This window comes from Mustela lutreola, chromosome 13 (genome assembly GCF_030435805.1).
Source record: "Mustela lutreola isolate mMusLut2 chromosome 13, mMusLut2.pri, whole genome shotgun sequence".
Classification (NCBI taxonomy): Eukaryota; Metazoa; Chordata; class Mammalia; order Carnivora; family Mustelidae; genus Mustela; species Mustela lutreola.
The window spans coordinates 894,399-914,490 of record NC_081302.1 but is presented as its reverse complement, the minus strand read 5'-3'; the positions used below and the strand labels follow the sequence as shown (position 1 = coordinate 914,490).

Genomic DNA, 20,092 nt, shown 5'->3' with positions numbered 1-20,092 from the left:
GTGTGGAAACGCTCCCACACAGGGTGTGAGGCCTGTGTGTCTTGCTTCTCTCAGGAGCGTGGTGTCTTCATAGATGGTCCTGGTGTAACCTGTGTCCGGGGCCCCATCCCTTCCCGGGGCCGAACCCCATCCTGCCGCGTGGACCCATGGTGTCTCACCTGATAGTCGGCTTTGGGTGTTGGGTTATTCCCACGTGGGGCCATTGGGAGTCCCGCCGCCACGAACGCTCACACAGGAGTTTCCGTGCGGACATGTCCTCACTGCTCGTGGGTGTGCGCCCGGGCAGGAGGCGCTGGGGGACTGGGGACTCTGGCTTCACGGTCGGGAGGCTGCCACACTGTCGTCCGCACGGCGCAGCACCTTCCCTTCCCAGTGTCTCCACATCCCGCCCAGCACCTGCTTCTGTCCGTCTGTCATCTTTTCCTTTTCTTCACTGTCCTGGTGGGTGTGACGTGGTGTCCGGCTGTGGTTTGGGTTTGCGGCTCCTGGACAGCAGAGGACGCCGAGAAGCTCCGTGTGTGTGTCCGCCATCTCACACTTCTTCACAGGAACGCGCGCTCAGCCCTCCTGCCCGGCTGGCAGTCAGAGCGTTTGTCTTTCCAGCGTGAGCTGCAGGAGTGCCCCACATGTCGTGGGTCCAGCTCCCTGGCCCCCCTCTGTGCCCCTCGGCTTCCAGCCCCGGGGCCCGTCCCTCAGCCCGATGGGCCCTGGGTGGACGGTGGGTTTCTGTGGGGACGGTCTGTGCCAGAGGGGTGTTGGCTGCGTCCCTGGTTCTGCCCAGCAGAAGCTGGGGGCACCCCTGCTTGTGACAGCCCAGACTGTCCCCTAGGGGTCAGAGTCGGCCTGGGTGAGAGGCTGTGGCTGTCGTCCCCCTCCGCTGGGCACGCGTTCCTCACACACGGGTCCCCGCACACGGAGCAGGTGCCGGCCCGGGTCTGCGTAAACCTATGCTCAGGTGTGCAGAACCCCATGCAGGCTTGCTCGGGAGACCTATCCGCGGAGAACGTGAGGGGTGGACAGTGCTTTTGTGGGGCGAGCATGAGCGCCGGAGGGCGGGTCTTCTGCTTCTCGAGGCTGCCGTCCACAGCAGAGCCCCAGGGAGCGGGAGGGCACGCCGGTCAGGCATGGAGGGGCAGGAGGACGCACGCGGCAGCCATCAGGTGGGGTCGGGGGAAGGGGACTGGGGAGCGAATGGGTTGGGGCAGAGCGTCCTCACCAGCCCCGTGTGCCAGACAGGCTCCGGGAAGGGCCTAGCTGTGAGAGCCCGAGTGCACCTTCTCCAAGTTTCTACAGGCCTCTGAGGGGCGTCCTGGTGGGATGCCACGGGGGGGCGGGTGAGGGGACCGAGGGGGGCCAGCCTTCCCCAGCAGGGCCCGGGAGACGCTTGGGCCATGCCAGCTACTGAGCACCAGCGCTGGGCACAGAGCCCTCGGGAGTGGCATGGACACCCTTCCCCTCCCCCAGACACTGCGTGGAGAGGAGCGGGGAGCTGGGGACTCATCCGAGAGGACGGGGTTGTCCACGAACAGGGCGACCTTGCAGGCTCAAGCTGCGTCTGCCTGGGCAGATCTGGTTCTTTCCCCGGCTCTGGCGCAGGAGGTGGGCCCGAGAGCGGACGCAGGGAGGAGCCCGTGGTCCTCGCTCCTTCGGGGCGCGTTCCATCTGCTTCAGGGCCCACGTCGGCCTCAGGTGTTGGCACAGTGCGGCCAGCGAGCACCTCCCACGCCTGCTCGAGGCCCCACACGGTTCGGGTGCGTACAGATCAGAGCAGGAAGACCACGGCGGGACGGAGGAGCCTCGTTTCACACCGACCCGCTCCCTTCCACGGAGACGTGCCCCTCTGAGTGGTGGGGCGCCGCCTATTTCCCATGCTGCCTGGGCCCGGCATTCTGCCCCGGCCACTGCCCCTGCTGCCTCCGAAGGCTCTGGGGAGCCCTCCCAACACCTCAGCGCCTCCGTGTGCCCCCAGGGAACGGTGTGAGAGCCCGAGGCCCATCTGCTTCACGCTGGCCCCAGGGCACAGGCCCGAATCGCCTCCCTCTCCCCTCAGCGCCACCGAGACCTCAGTGTTGGGTGCAGCCCCGGCCTGCCAGGCCCGTGAGGACCCGATCTGGTCTGGCCCCTGAGGACGCAGCTGCCTGTGGGCTGGTCTACACGGATGACCCCGAGGTCCGTGTGAGGCATCCCTGTGGGTAGCTGGAAATCACTTTGCATGAGAAGCAGCCTCCGGGAAGATGGGTGTGATGGCCAGCGCTGGTTGTGGCGGTGCTGAGGCCCGGTGGGGGAGTGGGAGTGAGGCCGAGGAGGGGTGAGCGCCGACGGCACCGCGCTGGTGACCAGGGCGCTGAGCTGAGGGCTGTGTGCAAAGGTGTGTGCTGTGCAGAAAAGCAGGACTTAGGGGCACCAGCTGGTGTAAGCAGCGTGGAAGCCAAGCTGTTCTCAAGACCAGGAGCAAAGCCCACAGGAGACCACCCCACTCAGGAGCCCCCTCCCAGCAGACCCCTGCGTGGCGGCTGCCCAGGCAGCTACGGGGCTGGGAAATTCGTGGGGGCTGGTGGAGCGCGTTCTGTCTCTGGGCCCTGCAGCCTGGCCAGTGGGTACCTTCACTCTCGGGGGGACATGGCCGTGACATTGTTTGTGAGCATCACTAGACATCCGAGACACCCGTCCTTTCTACTAGCCTGGCTAGAGGTCATTGGTTTTGTGGGTCTTCCCTCCCTGCCTGTTTTCTAGTTCTTCGGCTTCTGCTTCTACAGTTTCCTTCCGTCTGTTTACTTTAGTTTTAAGTTGCTCTTCTGCTTCTAGTCTTTGAAGGCGGAAGCTTATGTCACTGCACTAGGTCACTGTTCTCCTTTTAGAGGCAGAGAGAGTGCAGGCGTGTTCGTGCCTGAGTGGGGAGGGGCGGAGGGAGAGGGAAATGCTGTCTGGCAGGCTCCTCACTGAGCCCAGAGCCCCATGCAGGACCCGATCCCACGACCCCGAGACCATGACCAGGGCCTAAATCAGGAGTCAGACACTCAACTGACGGAGCCGTCCGGGCGCCCCAGGCAGGGAGTTCTTGAAGTGGGAAATAAGAAAACTGAACTTAAAACCACCAACCAATGGACTCCACAGCCCGAGAACCAGCAAACGTGAGGATAAAACAGAGCTCGCCCAGTCTGGACGACGGAGGACAACAGACTCAAAAAACAAATGACCAGAGCCTCGGGACAAGTGGGGTTGTAAGCAAAGATCTGACATTCACGCCCCTGGAGTCATGAGAGGGAGACAAGACTGAAAACTACCCCAATTTGGCCAAAGACACAAACACGAATGTCTGAGAAGTTGTCGAACCCCAGTGACAATGAATCCCCCAAATCACACCAAGACCTCTCATGGCTGAACTTCTGAAAACTGAAGGCAAAGAAACACTTCTTGAAAAGCACAACTAGCATGTCTCGCTCCGTAGGAAGTAGACGATGTGATAGCCTAATGGCGAGTAAGAACAGAGTTCGTGGTCTCAAAACCCCCACAAAGAAGTCTTCAGACCTGAGCGGTTTCACTCAAGGATTCTGACACGCATCAAAGAAGTGCACAGAGCATTTCCCAGTTTCTTATGAGGCTAATGTCCTACGGATGCCAGACAAAGACGGAAGAGAAACCAATACTGCTCATGAATACGGACATGGAAGTTCGTAACAAAATATTAGCAAGTAGAAGTCAGCTCATGGTGACCAAGGAGGGTCTCTGGTAGGAAAGCAGGGCTCGTTCAGTATTTCAAGATTTATTGTGGAACCCACCACATCAATGGACGAAGGAAGAAAAATCACACCATCCTTTCAATCGGTATAGAAAGAGTATTTGACAACATTCAGCACTCGTTCAGAAGAGTAGGAATACGGGGGGACTTGCTTACATGTTAACGGTGCCGACAGAGAACCCCTACGGCCAACAGAGCGGGACAGAGCCAGGTGAGCACTGTCTCTGCTTGTCCTCAGCTGCCTCGGGCAGGAGAAGCACACACAGGTCGTGGAGATCGGCAAGGAGGACCCAGTCGTCTGTTCACAGATGACACGATTACCTAATTATAAAATCCTGGGGGCTCTACAGAGATACGCTGGAGCTGTACAAGAGCGTGGACCGAGGCTGCAGGACGGAAGACAGGCGCTCAGAAGTCGGTTGTGCGTCTGTGCGTAGCAACGGGCACACGGACACCAAAAGTAAAAATATAATATTGTTTAGAATTACTCAAGAAAATGAAACACTGAAGCACAGCCAGTATCAGCGGTGCACGGGTGCAGGCCGCTCCCGCAGGTGCTCACGACCATGGTGGAGGAGACTGTCATGTTCTTGGGTCTAAGACGGGGCGAAGCACGTCTGCTCTCGCTACTCCGATTCACTGCATTCCCGGTAAAATCCCAGAAACGCTTCTATGGACATAGACAAGGTGATCCTAAAATTTGTATGGAAAGTCAGAGGAACTAAAAGTCTTACAACATGGGGCGCCTGAGTGGCTCAGTCACTGAGCGTCTGCCTCCAGCTCAGGTCAGGATCCCGGGGTCCTGGGATCGAGCCCCACATTGGGCTCCCTGCTCGGCGGGGAGCCTGCTTCTCCCTCCCCTGCTCCTCCTGCCGTGTTCTTTCTCTCCCTGTGTCTCTGTCAAATAAATAGAATCTTTAAAAAAATAAAATAAAATTCTGACAACAGTCTTGAGAAGGAAGACAGAAGGAGGAGCAGTGCACTTGCTAAAAAGACGTTTGCTACGTGTGCTGGGGCTGCGGGGCGCTTCCTGGCAGAAGGGCTGACCCTAGAGCACAGCAGGAAAGTCAGAAGCAGACCAGCACCAGAGGGACCCACTGGTGTCCGGCAAAGGTGGGAAATCAGCCTGTGCAGGGAAGATCTTTTCCACAGACTGAGCCGGAGTAATTGGAGATTCAGAGGCAAAAACCAAGACCCCCGACTTTCATCCGTTACATAAAGATTGACTCAAAACAGATTACAGATTTAAACAAAGTCCAACTGTTACCCTTTTGAAAAAAAATACAGTAGACAATATTTGTGAGTTAGGAATACACAGAGTTCTTAGACCCAATGCCAAAAACATGACCCACCAAAGGAGAAATTGGTAAATTAGACTTGGTCAAAATTAGAAACTTATGCTCTGCAAAGGGCGCTGCTCAGAGGCTGGGCAGATGGGCCTCAGCCTGTGGGACGCCATCTTCAGGGTACCCATCCCATGAAGGACTGGGAGTCGAGCTCACCCGCCAACAGGCAGTCCAGCCGGCAAAAGGCGTCGGACCTGAGCAGGTGCTGGGGGCAGATCCGGACGTCAGCAAGCCCCGGGGAAGAGGGTTAAGGCCGTTAGCCTTTCAGACGCGCAGACAGAACTGCAGGAGACACCACTGTGCACCTTCCAGAACGGCGCCCCATGCAGGGGCGACACTGAGAGGCAGGGGCGCAGCCAGAGCAGACACTCAGCAGAGCGCTTGCCCGCATCTGTTACAACAGCCGCCGTCCTGCGGCGCAGCAACTGAACTCCTGAGCACTTAGCCCAAGAAATGAAACTTTTAGGCAGATTCATGCCTGTGAATGTTTATGTTGGTTTTATTTGTAGTTGCCCAAACCTGGGAAGACCCTGAATGTCCTTCAGCAGGTGAAGGGCTGAAACCCCCACGGTCTGTCTTCACCAGGAAACGTCATCAGCCCGATCATCCCTCGGGGAGTGGGCTACGGGAGGGGAGCCGGACCCCACGTCCCGCACCGGCTCGCCGCGGAGACGCTCGGGTCCGTTTCTAGTGCGTATGAAAGTCGTGTTTGCACCACACTGCGGTCTACCGGGCGTCCAACAGCATTATCTCTAAAAAATGTACGTACCTTAAGTTAAAAATATTTTACTGCTAAAAGGCGCTAACCATCATCTGGGCTTTTGAGCAATTGTAATCCCTGATCACCGATCACGGTAACAAATACTATGAAAAGTTTGAATGGTTGCGAGAATCCCCGGGACACGACAGGGACGCGAAGGGAGCACGTCCCGTTGGAAAAGTGGGGCTGGTCGGCGCTCCATGCGGAGTCTCCGCAAACCCTCCGTTTGTGAAGAGGCAGCATCTGCGGAGCACGGTGAAGCGAGGTGTGTTTGTCGGCGTGGCTCCATGGCTAGAACATTCATGAAACGACAGAATTACGGAAGCAGAGAACAGTTGAGTGGTGGCCAGGGTCTTGGCGGGGATGGAGCGGGAAGGGGGCGGCCGTGACCTTGTAGGGACTCAGGCGCACGTGGGATGGGAGGTTCCGGCGAGTCTGTCTGTGTCGGCATCGGGGCTGTGGCACCTCCGGGATTTGTATCCGCCGTGGGGGAGGGGCACACGGGATGGATCTGGATTATTCCCCATAACTGCGTGTGAGTCTACAGTTGTCCAAAGCGATCACGACCCACAGCCCTATTCCCACACATCAGCAGCCCAGACACAGGGCTGCATCGGGAGGGTCTCGCCATGGTGTAGGCTCATTTCCGAAGTGGAAAGAGCAGAGAATTGCTAGCTCTAAACTTGACCGCCTAAAAATTAATATTTGCTACAGAGTTTGGGTCCAGATCCGAGAGCTTGAGTAGATGTCAAGGTAGTTAATTCAATTTTGGCGACCTTGGTGTTGAACCTTGGAAAGTAGTGAGTCAAGGCTTGAGTAAGTGGCATTTCTAAAATTGAATCACGTGTGTTTAAAGATTCGGCGCTACGGGAAGGAAGGCAGAAGACAACAGACCCACCACAGTGACGGCTGGGCCGCCATGCGCTTCATGTCCTTGTCCGTTTGGAACCTCAGTCAGAGCCACAGTGTGGAGTGAGCTGGGACGCACGGCACGTCCCCTGCGCCGGGGGCGGGCACCCCTGCTGGCGGCGGTGGGCACTCGACGCACAGCCCGCCCCGGTTGCTTTCTGGGGATGTCCGCGATGATGCAGGCGCGTGTCCAGGGCATTCCCTGCTAACCACGTCCCTTAAAGGGAGGAAGGAGGGGGTCCCCAGCCCGCCAGCTCCTGGTTCTCGGGGGCTCCAGACCTGCAGAACCTAAACCACCTCGCTGACCTTTTTTGGCATTTTGTCGACTGGGGACACATTTGAGGGAAAGGATCTGAAAAATGTAAGATTAACTCAAACGTAAAGTTGTTACTAATAATTTTCTAAACAAAGTAATAAACCGACTTCCTAATTACAAATCGGTGTGTTCCAGTGTTTACTGTTTTGGACAGAAGTCACCCGGGGCAGGGACATGAGCCGTAATCTGCGTCAGTGCTGGGGCGACACCCGGCTGTGCGTCCCTGGGGGCCACGTTATCATTCCCATCACGGCTCTATTGTTACTGGTTTCCTCTCCAGTAATGTCCACCCCACCGGCCAGAGAGCGCACGGGGTGCTCGGCGTGAGAGCAGCGAGGGTGATGACTTCTGCACGCCCGCTTGGGGGTTAGGTTCTGTTTTAACCGACGGTCCGGGCTGGCTGCATGGAGCACCCCTCCCCACTGGGGCGCACGGGACGTCCGTCTGCTGCCGGCCCTGCTTGCAGTCGGCTCTTACTGATGCGCTTCCGTGAACCCTGGAAGCGACACTTCCCAGCTCCGATCCCCTATAGAAACATGGTGGGGGTTGGGCATCGGATATTGGAAGCTACAGAACTTTCAGCCATCGGTGTCTGCGTCCCTCAGAGAAGGTGGCCACTAACAGACACGCATGCAGCCATCAACCCCACGGGGGAAGGGCTTCACCTCGGCAGAGCCATAAATAAAGCTTGAAATCAGATCTCACCTGCCGTGGCCCCTGGAGGGAGACTGGTGCCGTCTGGGCGCACGCCTGGCCGAGCCCAGCCGCGGAGTACAGACTTGATCCCTGGCCCAGGTGTCAGGCCCGCACGTGGGACCCAGGGTCCGGCAGAGCAGGGAGAGCAGGCCGGAAACACACATCAGCCGCGGGACAGCGGCTTCGGGTGACTTTCCCTGACGTGCTCTGGCTCCAAACGGTGCCCTGTTTGGCCATGTCCGTGCCGTCACCTGGTGATTCTAAGGGTAAGTGAGGCCCCCACTGAAGTCAGCTTTTCTGCATTCGCCCCATCACCTGTGAGCCCTGCAGAGCCCACGGCAGGGGCCATGTCCTACCCTCCACACCTGCTTCCCAGGCCTCAGCCCCCGGCCACGGAAGGCAGTGCCCCAGCTCGCCCAGCCCTTGTGGCCAGATCCTGTCCCTGCCGGCTCCTTTAGAGCCGGGTGCGGGGCCCTTGTCCCTTGCTGTTCCTGGGGTCCCCAGCGGACACCTCCCAGAGAGGGAAGGGGGTCCTCGAAGAGCCAGCCTGTTTTTCAACCCTGGAGACGGCCCAGCACCCCGCCAGCACCCCGTCATGCCGGGGGTCAAGCTCTCCCTGCCTCCCTGAGACGTCCAACCCCAGAACAGGGGGAAATCCTGCCGCTTGTGGCCACGGAGGAGACCCTGAAGGGCCTCGGGCGGAGAGCAGCAAGCCGACAGGCACAGAGCCATGGCCTGGCACTCCCGGTGGAGACGCAGCCAACGGGTCCATCAGGAAAGCAGGTGGTAGGAGTGGAGGGCACGGCTGGTGAGCCCGAGGAGAGTTCTAGAGGCCGGCTGGACAGCCCCACCTTCAGTGACAGCCTCCAAGCCTGTGAGGTAGCCGGTCCCGGGCACTGTTCCTACTGCACAAAGGGGACAGGATGCTCCCTGGAAGCCACGATGCGTCCGTGACCCCGTGACCCCGTGACCGCCACCGAGGGGCGGCGCGCCGAGAGGGACGTATTCAAACGTGCAGTTCTTTGTGTTGTGATTATACCTCAATAAAGCTGATTAAAACATTCAAACGAAAGAAGAAAAGGTGTTGGTGAGGAAGACACAGAGAGGGAAACGTCCCGGCTCACGGACTGCGAGAATAAAAATCATGAACGTGTTTCCACCGCCCAGAGCAGTCTACACGTTCAACACCATCCTTATTAAATACCATCCACATTTTTCACAGAGCTGGTACAAATAATCCTAAAATTCATATGGAACAAGAAAAGACCCCAAATAGCCAGAGGAATGCTGGAAAAGAAAGCCAAAGTTGGCAGCATCACAATTCCGGACTTCAAGCTCTATTACAAAGCTGTCATCATCAAGACAGCATGGTACTGGCACAAAAACAGACACACAGATCAATGGGACAGAATAGAGAGCCCAGAAATGGACCCTCAGCTCTATGGTCAACTCATCTTCGACAAAGCAGGAAAGAATGTCCAATGGAAAAAAGACAGACTCTTCAATAAATTGTGTTGGGGAAATTGGACAGCCACGTGCAGAAAGGATGAAACTGGACCATTTCCTTACACCACACACAAAGATAGACTGAAAATGGATGAAGGACCCCAACATGAGACAGGAATCATCCTTGAGGAGAACACAGGCGGCAACCTCTTCGACCTCAGCCGCAGCCACTTCTTCCTAGACACATTGCCAAAGGCAAGGGAAGCAAGGGCAAAAATGAACTATTGGGACTTCATCAAGATCAAAAGCTTCTGCACAGCAAAGGAAACAGTCAACAAAACCAAAAGACAACTAACAGAATGGGAGAAGATATTTGCAAACGACATATCAGATAAAGGGCTAGTGTCCAAAATCTGTAAAGAACTTATCAAACTCAACACCCAAAGAACAAATAATCCAATCAAGAAATGGGCAGAAGACATGAACAGACATTTCTGCAGAGAAGACATCCAGATGGCCAACAGACCCATGAAAAAGTGCTCCACATCACTCGGCATCAGGGAAATACAAATCAAAACCACAATGAGATACCACCTCACACCAGTCAGAATGGCTAAAATTAACAAGCCAGGAAATGACAGATGCTGGTGAGGATGCGGAGAAAGGGGAACCCTCCTACACTGTTGGTGGGAATGCAAGCTGGTGCAGCCATGGAGGTCCCTCAAAAAACTGAAAATAGAGCTACCCTATGACCCAGCAATCGCACTACTGGGTATTTACCCTAAAGATAACAAATGTAGTGATTCGAAGGGGCACATGCACCCGAATGTTCATAGCAGCAATGTCCACAATAGCCAAAGTATGGAGAGAACCTAGATGTCCATCCACAGATGAATGGATCAAGAAGACGTGGTTCATATACACAATGGAATACTATGCAGCCATCGAAAGAAATGAAATCTCGCCGTTTGCAACAACGTGGATGGAACTAGAGCGTATCATGCTTAGTGCAATACGTCCATCAGAGAAAGACAATGATCATATGATTTCAGTCATGTGTGGAGTTTACGAAACAAGACGGAGGATCATAGGGAAGGGAGGAAAGCATAAAACAAGACGAAACCAGAGAGGGAGACAGACCGTAAGAGACTCTTAACTCTAGGGAACAAACTTAGGGCTGCTGGAGGGAACGGGCCGGGGACGGGGTAGCTGGGGACGGGCGTGAAGGAGGGCGCGGATGTGATGAGCAGCTGATGAGTGCCTGACCTCTACCTCCGAACCTGAGGACACAAAATATGTTACTGAATTGAATTTAAACTTTTTCTTTTTTAAGAGAAAGAATGGTATTGATACCCACCTTTATTTCCTGCCCTGTTTTTATGTTGCAGTCTTGAGGCAGGATTCCCTGTCCTCAGGAAACCTGTTTTTTGCTCTTGGGGCATTTGACTGATTAGACGTGGCCCACCACATCATGGAGGGTGCGTGATCTGCTTTCCTCTGAGCTGCCTGGTTGCAGGTGTTGGTCAGCCACACCCATAATGTCTGCACAGTGGCCCCCGTGAGTTTGGTCTGGATGATGGGAGCAGAGTCTTGCGAGCTGACACAGGCACTGACCAACCTGATCGTTCCGTGGCTGGACCCTCTCCTTGCTCATCTTCCCTACCGGTGGCCCCCCCTTTCCTGCTCCTGCCAGCCACGCCCCCTACACCAGGGCACAGCCCGCCTGCCGCCTCCAGCGTTCTCACATGCCGCTCACAGCTCGCACAGCCGGAAGGCACACGTCTGCTCCCCGGGCTCGCAGGGCCCCTGCAGGTCACGGCGACGAGCTTCCGGACTCTGCCACGTGCAGGTGTGGACAGGCCCTGAGCTGTAAGTGCGGCGCTGCTGGGAAGGCTAGCGCACGAGGATGCAGTGGCCCCGGCCGTCTGGTGGGGCAGGAAGGCCCCTCGGGGGAGGACGAGGACATGGCAGGAGTGGGGAGACCCCCTCGGCCCTGTGCAGTCGGTGACAAGCTTCTCTTGCATGCCACGGGTCTCATCCCAGATAAAGGACCGCAGCGTTCCTACCTGGAGGGATTAGGGCACAAGGGCACTGGGAGAAGTTTATGGAATTAAACATCGCTTCTGCTTCCTTCAGTTCTTCTGGAAGGAACCGGAGGGATGTGCTGGAAGCTGAGCACGCCTGTGTCCTGGTGTCTGAGGTCAGAGCGCCCTTTGTTCCCAAAAGCAAGTGGCGCCAGCAGGAGCGCAGCTTCCCCGGCTGCACCTCCCTGAGGACAGCCCGGCCCCTGCTCCCCCTGAGGAGGCGGCCGTCCCGCCGGGCTTGGGAGGCTCGCGGAACAACAGGAGGAAATGACGCGAAGGAAGCCGGCCTTGTTTGCTCGGTCACAGCTGTTAGAGACATCCCCGGACAGCTCAGCGCGTCCGGCCACTTTCTCACCGCGAGAGTGGAGGCGTCACGGCCCTGGCAGGCAGAGGCCCTCGGCAGGAGGGACGCCAGCGTCTAGAAAGCGCACAGCGGCCCGTGCCGGCTGAGTGCCTGATGCCCCTCGACGGGCTGTGAGATTCAGTCCGACCGACTAGGAGGGGACCGGCTCGCTCCCTTGGTTTTCCGAGCAATCGCAGATGTCTCCGTGGTGGGGGAGCGGTTTACGTGGTAGCGTGTGTGTCTCAGGACAGCACCACGCTCGTGGGCACAGACGTGGGCTCTTCCTGCTGACCCCGCCGGGTTTGGGGGCCTCAGGGCCTCACCGGTGGGGTGGCTTCTCTCCCCAGGGGTGGGATGGCGGCCACGGCTCCTGGAGGACAGTGTGCGACGCATCTCCACCGTCCCGCTGCCGCCATAACAAATGACCGCACGGGGTGGCTCGGACGCCCACACTGACCACCCTTGTGCCCTCCACTCCCGGAGCTCAGAGCCGAAGTGTGGGCAGGGCGGGTTCCGTCTGAGGCTCCGGGAGAAGCCCCGCGTCCTCCCCCTGCCTCTGAGCCCTGCTGCTATGAGGCCCCTGGGCTACGCAGGCCCAGCCAGGAATCCCAGTGTTCCTGCCTTGAGATCCCCCGCTGGTCACATCTCCCAAGTCCCTGTGTCCCCGCGGGGACAGGTCACTGTACTCTCTGCACTCTGAGTCACAGGCTTGCTGCCATGTCCAGGCTGTGGTAGCAGGTCCGGGGGGCCCCCGAGGAGCCCCTGAGGCTTGGGTCACAGTAACAAAGCCCCGGCTCTTCTGCACACGGTCCTCTCTGCCTCCTTCTCCTTCCCCTCATGGGGCCTGGATTTTCCCGGCATCCCCACCCGGGGTTCCTCCAGGAGCCGGAGCCACCCCTGCCCTCCTCGTGGACCCAGGGGACCGCAAGGGACACGCAGGACGGTGCTTCTGATGATCTAGTCTACTAGATGTTGGTCAGAAAACAGGGCAGAAAGTTGTAACTCAAAGGAAGGAAGAAACTTTGTGCGACTGTGTCGTTGTCGTGGGAAGAAGACACACATAGACAGCTGGGCTCTGAACGCCATGTCCCCAGAGCCCACGTGCCGCACCCTAAGCCCCCGGGAGACGGCGTTTGGGGTCGGGTCTCAGGGAGGTGGGGCGGTCCTGGGGTGGAACCCTCAGAAAGGACATCCCAGAGCGCGCCCTCGCCTGCCTGTCCCCTGGGAGGACCCAGCGGGAAGGCCCCGAACAGGACCCTGCGGCTCGTCCCACAGCCTGACCATGCGGGCGCTCTTACCCGGACGTCCAGCCTCTGGGACGGGAAGAATCTGTGTGGCTTGTGACCCCCCGGCCCGCAGTGCTGAGGGGAATAAGCCGCAGGGAGCCTGTTTCCCTGGGGAATCCGCCGACCTGGGGGCTGGTCAGGCACCGAAAGCCGCGCACAGGCCGACGCCCCCCCATTGGCCCCAGATGCGCAGCTGGGGCGGCAGGGCGGGGCCCGAGTCTGGGGATACTCCGGACACAGGGACTCCAAGGAAGCCAGCGGCCCGGCTCCCCAGTAGTCTGGCCCACCCCTGCCCTCGGCCTGCACGTCTGCAGTGGGACCTGTGACCCCTCCTGTTCTCGAGCCCCAGAGTCAGGGGTCAGGGGTCACCCCTCCCTCAGGAAGGCTCCACGGGGACCCCTCCCGCGTCCGCCCTCCCCAGCAGCACCACCGGGCCTCCACAAGCTTCCAGCTAGGGTCCTTCCGGAAGGTCACTGCTGGATCACAGGACCTTGTCCCTGTCGGCTGGCGGCTGATGGGCCACGGGGCCGTGGGTGACCGTCCCCCGGTGCGTTACACAAAGCGTGTCCCAGCCTTGCCGCTGTGTGGCTGACGCCGACGCGCCAACTTCCATGTCTCCTCTCGCAGCTCACGATGGGTTCGCCCGATGACCCCACGGCCGCGTCCAGCCCTCGTCCGCCCGGACCTGGGCTCTTCGCCGGCCGGACGGTGGCGTTTCAGAGCCGGGCCTTCCTGCAGGCCTCGCTCCCGAGCCCCGCCACCCCGTCTCCTCTGTGGGACACCCTCCCTTCCGGCTCCGGCTCCCTGGTCCCCCCATGGACAGGGCCGAGGGCCTTGGTGACACGTCATCCCGATCCCCAGCTCGTCTGCCGTGTGTGGTCACTAATGCAGCTGCGGCGGCTTTTCCGCTGGGCTGGGGCCTGCCCGGACACTCACAGCCTCCACCCCTCCCCCTGCCCCACCGCAGGCCCGTCCTCCGGGACACACGCGGCACACACACACGCCTGCACACTCGTGTGCTCTGACCTGCCCGGCCGTCTCAGGTTCGGTCTGCACTGCCTGGGGGGCCCACACGCCCTGGTCGGCCAGGCCCGCGCCGTGCCGCCCTCCTGCCGGCCCCTTCCCCTGCAGCCCCCGTGCCTGCTCAGCTGCGTACACCCGTCTTCCCCAGACCTGGGCAGTGGGGGCTCCTGAGTCCTTTGGCATGGCTGCCCCATCTCACCGTCTTTCCGCAGACATGCGGCCTTGGGGCGTGGGGTGTGCAACAGGGTGCGCAGCAGGGTGACTGGGTCCGGGCGCGTGTTTTGGAATGATCAGCGCGGTGAGGTTAGCTAGCACGTCTGACGCGCTTCTGTGTTGTTTTGTGGTGAGGACGTCTGTACCCCTGGGCGGTGCCCACGGGTGTGACAGGTGTGCTTTTCTCCAGCAACTTCTGCACGCGCGGCCCCAAGGTCGTTCACCTGCTCACGGAACATGTGTGGCCCGTGGGCGGCGTCATGCCCGGCACCTGGAAGCCAGCGGCTGCTCTTGGCGTCCACGGGTCCTGTGCTTCCAGATCCCACGCGCGGTGACCTCGTGTGGCATCTGTCCCTCTCGGACGCATTTCACTTAGCGCCAGGCTCTTGGGGTCTGCCCTGCTGCTGCTGAGGGCAGGGGGTCCTTTCTGGGGCCGAGTAGTGGCCCCCGTGCACATGGTGCCCCGGTTGCCCCCATGACTGTGAGTTGTGCCGCTAGAAACACAGGGTACAAATACCCCTTTTTCTGCAGAAAACTTTATCGTTCCCATGTGGTCCGTGGCTTGGGAGAGGGCTCCAGGGGAGGGGAAGAAAAGCAGCCTTGCATCTGCAGGGACAGGCTCTGGCACCAGGGGATGCCAGAGTGGCCCCCAAGGCGGCTCCAGAGGCTCCTGGTCCTGCTTGAGGATGAGCCTGTTGAAGAGACGATCGCCCAGCCCAGCCTGGGGGCCGGCCGGCCTGCGAGGTGGGTCAGGGGGTCGTCTGGCTTCCCGAAGGGTGAAGGGTTCACTGCCTCATCCGGGAAGTTCCAGAGCTGGGTATGTGCAGGCTGACCCAGGCACGCAGACCCACAGGGCCCCATTCAGGCTCCGTCCAGAACCAGGTAGCTTCTGTGGCTTCCAGGCTTTGACCCCACTTGCCCTGGGACGGCTTCTCCCATCACGATGATGCAGCCCCTTCAAGGGAAGCTTGGAGCCCTCGTGCTTCTCCTCGCCCAGCTCACAGAAGGGGCCCACGCCCTCCCGAGCCCAGGCATCGTGGTCGAAGTAGGAGCCCAGAGAGAGGCAGGGGCATGTGGAACAGGTGGCTGGTGGCTGCCTCCACCCCAGGGAAGAATCTGGATGCATCTGGAGCTCATGGGTGGTCCGCGATACGGACCGCAGCTCACAGGCGGGTGCTGGCCGGTCCCAGAGGCTGAGGGCAACGGGAAGGGGGCTCTGAAGGTGGCAGGGTGGTCGGAGGCCCGTGGAAGGGGTATCCCTGGATCTGTTCTGTCCACACACTGTTAGAGCCAGAGACTGACAGGACGGCTTGGTGCGCTGCCCAGGGAGCTCTTAAAGTTAGGATTTTTCTTTTCCCTGGGTGTGTTTGCAGAGGAACATTGCTGGGCTATGTTGTAGTTTCATTTTAGCTTCGTCCTAAAGCTTTGGGGGCCTTCCCTACTGCTGTCCGCCACGGCTGCCACAGCCTCGCCCCCACCACCCGCGCCGAGGACCCCCCTTTCTCGCCATTCTGGTCAACACCTGTTATCTCTTGTCTCCACAGTCAGAACCATCCTGAGAGGTGGGAGGTGGCCTCTCCTGTGGTCTGACCACCGGGGTGGGGCACACTCTCGCAGCCCCCCGGGGCATCCTGCTCCTTCTGTCCAGTGTTGGGCCTGGGGTTCGAGGAAAGGTCACTGGAGGGGGGGGGGTCACGGGTGCTGGCGGGGGGCTGCGGGGCCCCGAGGGCTGGGAACGAGGTGGTGGAGGCGGGCCAGGTTTCTGGGGCTGGGGCTGAGTGGTGGGTAGTGGCGGTCCCCCATCCTGAGGATACAGTCCCCTCCCCGTCCCTCCTCCCTGGTGGTTCCGTCCTGCAGCCACCCATCCGTGAGGTCCCTCGGGGCTGCCCCTGCCAGGGGACCCTACGGGGTTCCTCCAGCTCCCCAGCCCTGGGAAGCCTGTTGCTGCCCAGCTATGCCAGGAGAGTCGGCAGCTAGAGCCCCTGCTTCAGCAGCGTCCGGTGGAGGGCCTGGGGCCTCGCTCTCTGCCTCCGCTGCTGCCCGCGCCTGTTTCGCATTCGGCACCACGGAGTCAGATTTCGTGTCTCTGCGACTTGCTGCTGGAGCTCCAGGCTGCGTGGTTTGCGGCTGTGACCCGGAAACCCGCTAGTCTTCGTTCACTGCGCGCAGCTTTCAGCCTCCCTCCCCTCCCCTCCCCTCCCTGCCACCCCCGCCCCCCCCACACCCCCCCACCCTCCTTGGCATCCGCCCTCCTCCCCCCTTCCTTCCCCCCTCCCCTCCTGCCCCCCTGCCCTCCCCCCCCGCGCCCCCTCCCCTTCCCCTCCCCTCTTCTCTCCTGTGCTCCCCCCACTCCCCACCCCTCCCTGCCCGCCTCCCCTCCCCCCTTCCCTTACGGCCCCATCCTCGCTCCCCCAGTACCGTAAGCCCCACTGCTGCAAACATGGGTGTCCCGAGCACGTCCCAGAGCACAGGGCTGGAGCCGGGGCTGCCCGTATCTTGGACTTTGTCAGGCGGCCTCACTTCCACAGGGGGGTTTGCCCCTGGACCGGCCTCATTCACCAGCTTGTTCACCACCAGGCCAGAGGGACTCACCCCTGTTCGTGGCCTGCCCGAGGTAGAGAGTAACCCCCTCGGGTCAGGAACAGTCGTTCCCTCCGTGCTCCAGGATGCACCTGGTGTGGGTTTCTTCTTCCCAAGTCCCCCTTTCCCCTGCTGCCCCCTTGACGTGGGGACGGCACCGCAGGAGGAAGGGCTAGTTCCGAGGCCCAGCACGTCTCCCCCTCCCCCCAGAGCACCGGCATGGCCTCAGGCTCCCCAGGCTCTCACCTCCCTTCATGGCTAACTTCCCGTGCTGGTTGCTAAGAGGACGTGTTGGGTGTCCAGGTGTGACATTACATCCGCCTTCCTGCCTGGGCACCGTTGGGCCTCCTGGGGCGGGCAGACAGCCATGTCCTGTTTTTCCTCTCTGGGAGGGGTGAGACAGCCATAGAAAGCTGGCCTGCACCCTTGGGACCTGCGGGCCAAGATTCTTCCGCAGCGTTGGGTTTGGGACCCTGTGTACCTAACTGTCCCTTATTTCCCGTAGGGGACTTTGGGGACGGCATTCCAGGTGCGGCGGGACAATGTTCCCTGAAGCAAACACTTGTCTAGGCCCGTGTTTCTGTCTGCAGCCGGGTTCGGATCCCGCCTCTGCCACGGACCCGCTGTGTGACCCTGGGCAAGGCACCCTCTCTGGGCCGTGGTCTGTAAAGCAGCCTAAGAGCCATGCCCGCCTCTTGGTGGAGACCACGTGAGTGGAGGAGGTCAGGAGAGTCCGTGGAGCGCACCACACACTCAGGAATCGTTGGGTGGTGTCGTTTTGGCCGCTATGCTTTAGGCAAATATGAAATGATTTTTAGAGAAAACACCATTTATGCCTTAATTTAAGGAGAGAGAAGGTTCGGAGGAGGGAGAAGGAGGAATTTATTCTAAGTGACGGGGGGCTCGTGTGGCGGTGGGCTCGCGTGGCGGTGGGGCTGGTGAGCTGGAAATGCGTAAGGCAGGAGCAGGCTGTAGGCCCAGAGAAGAGCCCGTTGCAGGTCAAGTCTGGCAGCAGTCTGGGGACAGAATTCCCTCTTCCTCAGGGGGGGTCGTCTTGGTCGCCTAAAGCCTTCAACTGATTTGATGAGGCCCACCCATACCAGGGAGCATGGTCTGCTTTACTCAGAGTCAGCTGGGCTCCCGTGGTTGCAGATTCCACCAAGTCTCTCCCAAATCCAGTCACATGTTACATCTACAAAATGCCCTCAAAATGACATCTGGCCTGGTGTTTGAGCCAACATCTGGGCACCGGGCCTGGCCACATGGACCTGTAAGGGGCACCCGTCACAGAGGGCAGCAGACTCAGCCCCTGAAGCAGTGCCAGAGTGAGTGGCTCGGTCTGGGGGTGGCACCAGCCACAGGCACTTCAGGGGACAGGGTGGAAGACGCAGGGTTGAGGAAAGAAGCCGAGTGTGAGTGGAGGTGTCCCAGCATGAGGGCGTCAGTGAGAGCAGGCCAGAGGGTCTGGAGGGAAATGCTGGGTGGCGTGCCTAGCCATGTGGGGTCCACAGACCCTCGGGGTTCCGCCTGCCTCTCAAGTTTGAGCACCGCCTGAGAACACTTCTGTGCTCAAAAGGGGTTGAACCAGGCGAGGGAGGAGGTGGAGGTGCCTGGGGCACTTCCTGGCCAGGGCTCCCATCCAGGTGAGCAGGTGGGGGTGCAGGTTGGGGCCAAGGCAAAGTGGGGTGTTGAGGACACATGGGGCGGTTGCTGCCTTTGGGACAGTGGGAAGCTGGGCGCCGCCCACTGCACTTGGGGAGGGAAGGGCTTTAGCTCTGCCTGAGTGGACACTGCAGGTGGGGGGGGCGTGTCCTGCTCGCAGAGGGCAGCCCTGGACAAGGGGAAGCCTCACTGTCCACCCTGCAACACCGCCTCTCTGGAACCCTCTGTTCACCGGGCTCTCCTTGAACCCTGGAAGGGCTGGTGTGCAGGTGGCTTGATGCTAAAAACAAAACAAAAGAAAGCAGAAGGAAAGGAGAGGAAAAAGAAGAAAGGCAGCTTCCCTCACTCTCCGCCTTCACTTCATGCCGCAGCAATTAGTTTCCAGATCTTTCTTGTCCTCCAGGCCATGACTTCCCAGAGGACAGATCTGGTCACCTTTGTCTGTTGACCCTGGGACCCTGCTGGGTGCCCTTCTGCGGAGGGAGGCTGCAGGTAGAGCCTCCGCTGCCCCATGCTTGAATTTCCCACACGCGGCGCGGAATCCGCGAGGCCCTGCTCGCTGCAACGCCAGCCACAGAAGGACGGCAGGTCCCGGGGAGCAGAGGCCCCTGCGCGCGGCGCCCGCACACCTGCTCCCCCCCGCCCTCGGCGGTGGCAGCCACCGCCACGCTCCCCGCGACTCCCCTCTGCCTGCCAGGCGCTCAGGTGTAAAATGCACCCGGTGGCTTCGCGCCAACCGCGGCGAGGTCGGAGGGGCCCCGCGAGCCTGCGGCGCGCTCCTCTCCCCGCCCCGGCGTCCCCAGGCCAGCGGCGCGGCTGGGGGAGCGCGCGGTCCACCCCGCCAGCCGCGGGGGACCGGGACCGCCGCGCGCGGGGACGGCCAGGCGGCATGCGGCGGCGCGGAGAGCGCGCGCTCGGCTGCTGCGGGCTGTGCACCTGCCCCAGGGCGGCCGCAGGTACAGTGCGGGGAGCCGTGCCGGGCGCCACCTCGGTGGCCGCCTCGCCCTCCGTTCGCGCCCCGCAGCTCCTCGTCCTCCCCAGCCAGGGCGCAGAGACCCGGGGCGGGGAGCGGCTTGTGCCTCTGCGCGGGGAGCACCCTTGGGACTGTGGGGGCCCCGGGGGGGGGGGGCCGCGGGGGTGCGCGCGCAGGGCTCAGGTGACCTCGGCCGTGCGCGCGCAGGGCCCCCAGGTGACCGCGGGGACTCGCGGGGCGGGCGCGCCGCTTCCGCTTCCGCCCCGCAGCCCCCCTGCCGCAGGGCGCGCCCCCTCGGCGGGGCTCGGGAGCCAATCCCGGGCAGGCGGCGCGGCCGTGCCCCCTCCCCGTCGCGCGACCCCACCCCTGAGGCTCCGTCTGCGGCGGAGGGACGCGGGCGGCGGAGGGCCCCGCGCTCCGCCGGAGGATGAGGTTCTGGCTGCGGCGCGAGGAGATGGCGGTGGCGGAGATGGTGCGGAGGCTAAATGCGGTTTGCAGGCGCGCTGGTAGGAGGAGCCGCTGGCCTGACAGCGGGGTGCGGTGTCGGGAGCGTCTCCGGGGTGCATGGCCGCCTCCGCGCCCTTCCCCCGCGGCGCAGGTCGCAGGCTGCGCGCCAGGTCCCCGCGGACCGTCCTCGCTCGTCGCGCCCGCGGTCGGAGCGTCCGGGGCCCCAGGGCCGGGTGTGGCCGAGCGCGCGCCCCCACCCCCCGCGCGTC

General features: G+C 60.9%; 1 protein-coding gene across 4 annotated transcripts in view; it reads left to right on the top strand.

Moving 5' to 3' along the window:
• MCF2L (MCF.2 cell line derived transforming sequence like) overlaps window positions 1–20,092 on the top strand; it is a 127,038-nt gene that overhangs the window by 16,262 nt on the left and 90,684 nt on the right. Inside the window, exon 1 of one of the 4 annotated variants that reach the window (XM_059144749.1) lies at window positions 19,655–19,848. The exons of 2 other annotated variants lie outside the window; for them this stretch is intronic. Coding sequence is in view for 1 of the 2 variants with exons in the window: in XM_059144746.1 (XP_059000729.1) it covers window positions 19,804–19,882 (79 nt within the window). In the remaining variant the exon portion in view is untranslated. Of the gene's footprint in view, window positions 1–19,654; window positions 19,883–20,092 lie in introns of those variants that run through there. One more of the 4 variants, XM_059144746.1, reaches the window with a different exon arrangement.